The sequence below is a fragment of the Charadrius vociferus genome, unplaced genomic scaffold (genome assembly GCF_000708025.1).
Source record: "Charadrius vociferus isolate BGI_N301 unplaced genomic scaffold, ASM70802v2 scaffold1046, whole genome shotgun sequence".
Taxonomy (NCBI): domain Eukaryota; kingdom Metazoa; phylum Chordata; class Aves; order Charadriiformes; family Charadriidae; genus Charadrius; species Charadrius vociferus.
Genome location: NW_009648946.1, coordinates 14,280 through 15,815, shown reverse-complemented (window position 1 = coordinate 15,815; position 1,536 = coordinate 14,280). Strand labels below are relative to the sequence as shown.

Here is a 1,536-nt window from a genome sequence, read left to right as displayed (position 1 = left end):
GGCAGCCGGAGCAACGCCATCCCGCTGGGGGAGGAGAGTGGCCGGGAGCCCATCGGGGAGCTCGTCCTTCCTGCCGGTGCCTTCCTCCGTCCCTCCGGGGAGGTCTTCAAGGGCACAGTCAAAGCCAGTGTCACCTTCCTAGACCCCAGGGACATGGCGACAGCCGGCGCCGCCTCCAGCGACCTCAGCTTCACCGACACCGAGGGGGAGATTGTCCCCTTGCGGACCTACGGCATGTTTGCCGTGGATTTTCGGGAAGGGGAGAGCGGCGCGGCGCTGCAGACGGGGCCGGTGGAGGTTCGGATGGATGCGGGGCAGGTCTGGATGCCGGAGCACCTGCAGAAGATGAAGTTGTGGTCCTTGAACCCCGAGACTGGCTTGTGGGAGGAGGAAGGGGTCCTCCGGCCAGCTGGGGGGAGCCGGAGGAAGAGGGAGGAGAGGACCTTCCTGGTGGGGAACCTGGAGATCCGGGAGCGACGTCTCTTCAACCTGGACGTGCCGGAGGACCGCCGCTGCTTCGTCAAGGTCAGGGCTTACAGCAACGAGAAGTTCAACCCCTACGAGCAACTGGAAGGGGTGGTCATCAGTCTCATCAACCTGGAGCCCCAGCCCGGCTATCCCGCTAACCCCCGGGCATGGGGGCGCTTCGACAGCGTGGTGACGGGTCCCAACGGAGCCTGTCTGCCCGCTTTCTGCGACAGCCAGCGCCCCGATGCCTACTCGGCGTACGTCACCGCCACGCTGGGCGGAGAGGAGCTGGAAGCTGTGGCCTCCAGCCCCAAGCTCAACCCCAATGCCGTTGGGGTGTCCCAGCCCTACTTGGGCAAGCTGGGCTACCGTCGGTCGGACCACGATGACCCCAACCTGAAGAAGACGGCTTTCCAGATCAACGTGGCCAAGCCCGACCCCAACAACGTTGATGAGACCAACGGTCCCATCTACCCTTACCGCAGCCTTGAGGAGTGTGAGGAGGCACCGGTCAGCGCCAACCACCTCCGCTTCTACCGCGTGGAGGTGGACAAGTACGAGTACAACGTGGTGCCCTTCAAAGAGAGTGACCTGACCTCCTGGACCGGCGACTACCTCTCATGGTGGCCCAACCCTCAGGAGTTCAGGGCTTGTTTCATCAAGGTGCAGATCGAGGGGCCGCAGGAGTACATGGTGAGGTCCCGTAATGTGGGGGGCAGCCACCCCCGCACCCGGGGGCAGCTCTACGGGCTGCGTGACACCCGTAGCGTGCGGGACATGCTGCTGGAGAACACCTCGGGTGCCTGCGTGGAGTTCAAGTGCAGTGGGATGCTCTTCGACCAAAGCCTGGTGGATCGCACCTTGGTCTCCATCATCCCCCAAGGCAGCTGCCGCCGCACGGCCGTCAACAGCCTCCTCCAGGAGTACCTGAACCGTCACCCGCCCGTGGCAGAGAACAACCACACGGCCGCCTTCACCATGCTGGCACCGGTTGACCCGTTGGGTCACAACTATGGCATCTACACGGTGACGGACCAGAACCCGCGGTTGGCCAAGGAGATTGCCATC

The 1,536-nt window shown here is 64.2% G+C and overlaps 1 protein-coding gene across 1 annotated transcript in view; it reads left to right on the top strand.

The window, feature by feature from the left end:
- CILP2 (cartilage intermediate layer protein 2) overlaps window positions 1-1,536 on the top strand; it is a 7,911-nt gene that overhangs the window by 1,306 nt on the left and 5,069 nt on the right. The window contains 1 exon segment of the mRNA XM_009887345.1: window positions 6-1,530. Coding sequence (XP_009885647.1) covers window positions 6-1,530 — 1,525 coding nt within the window.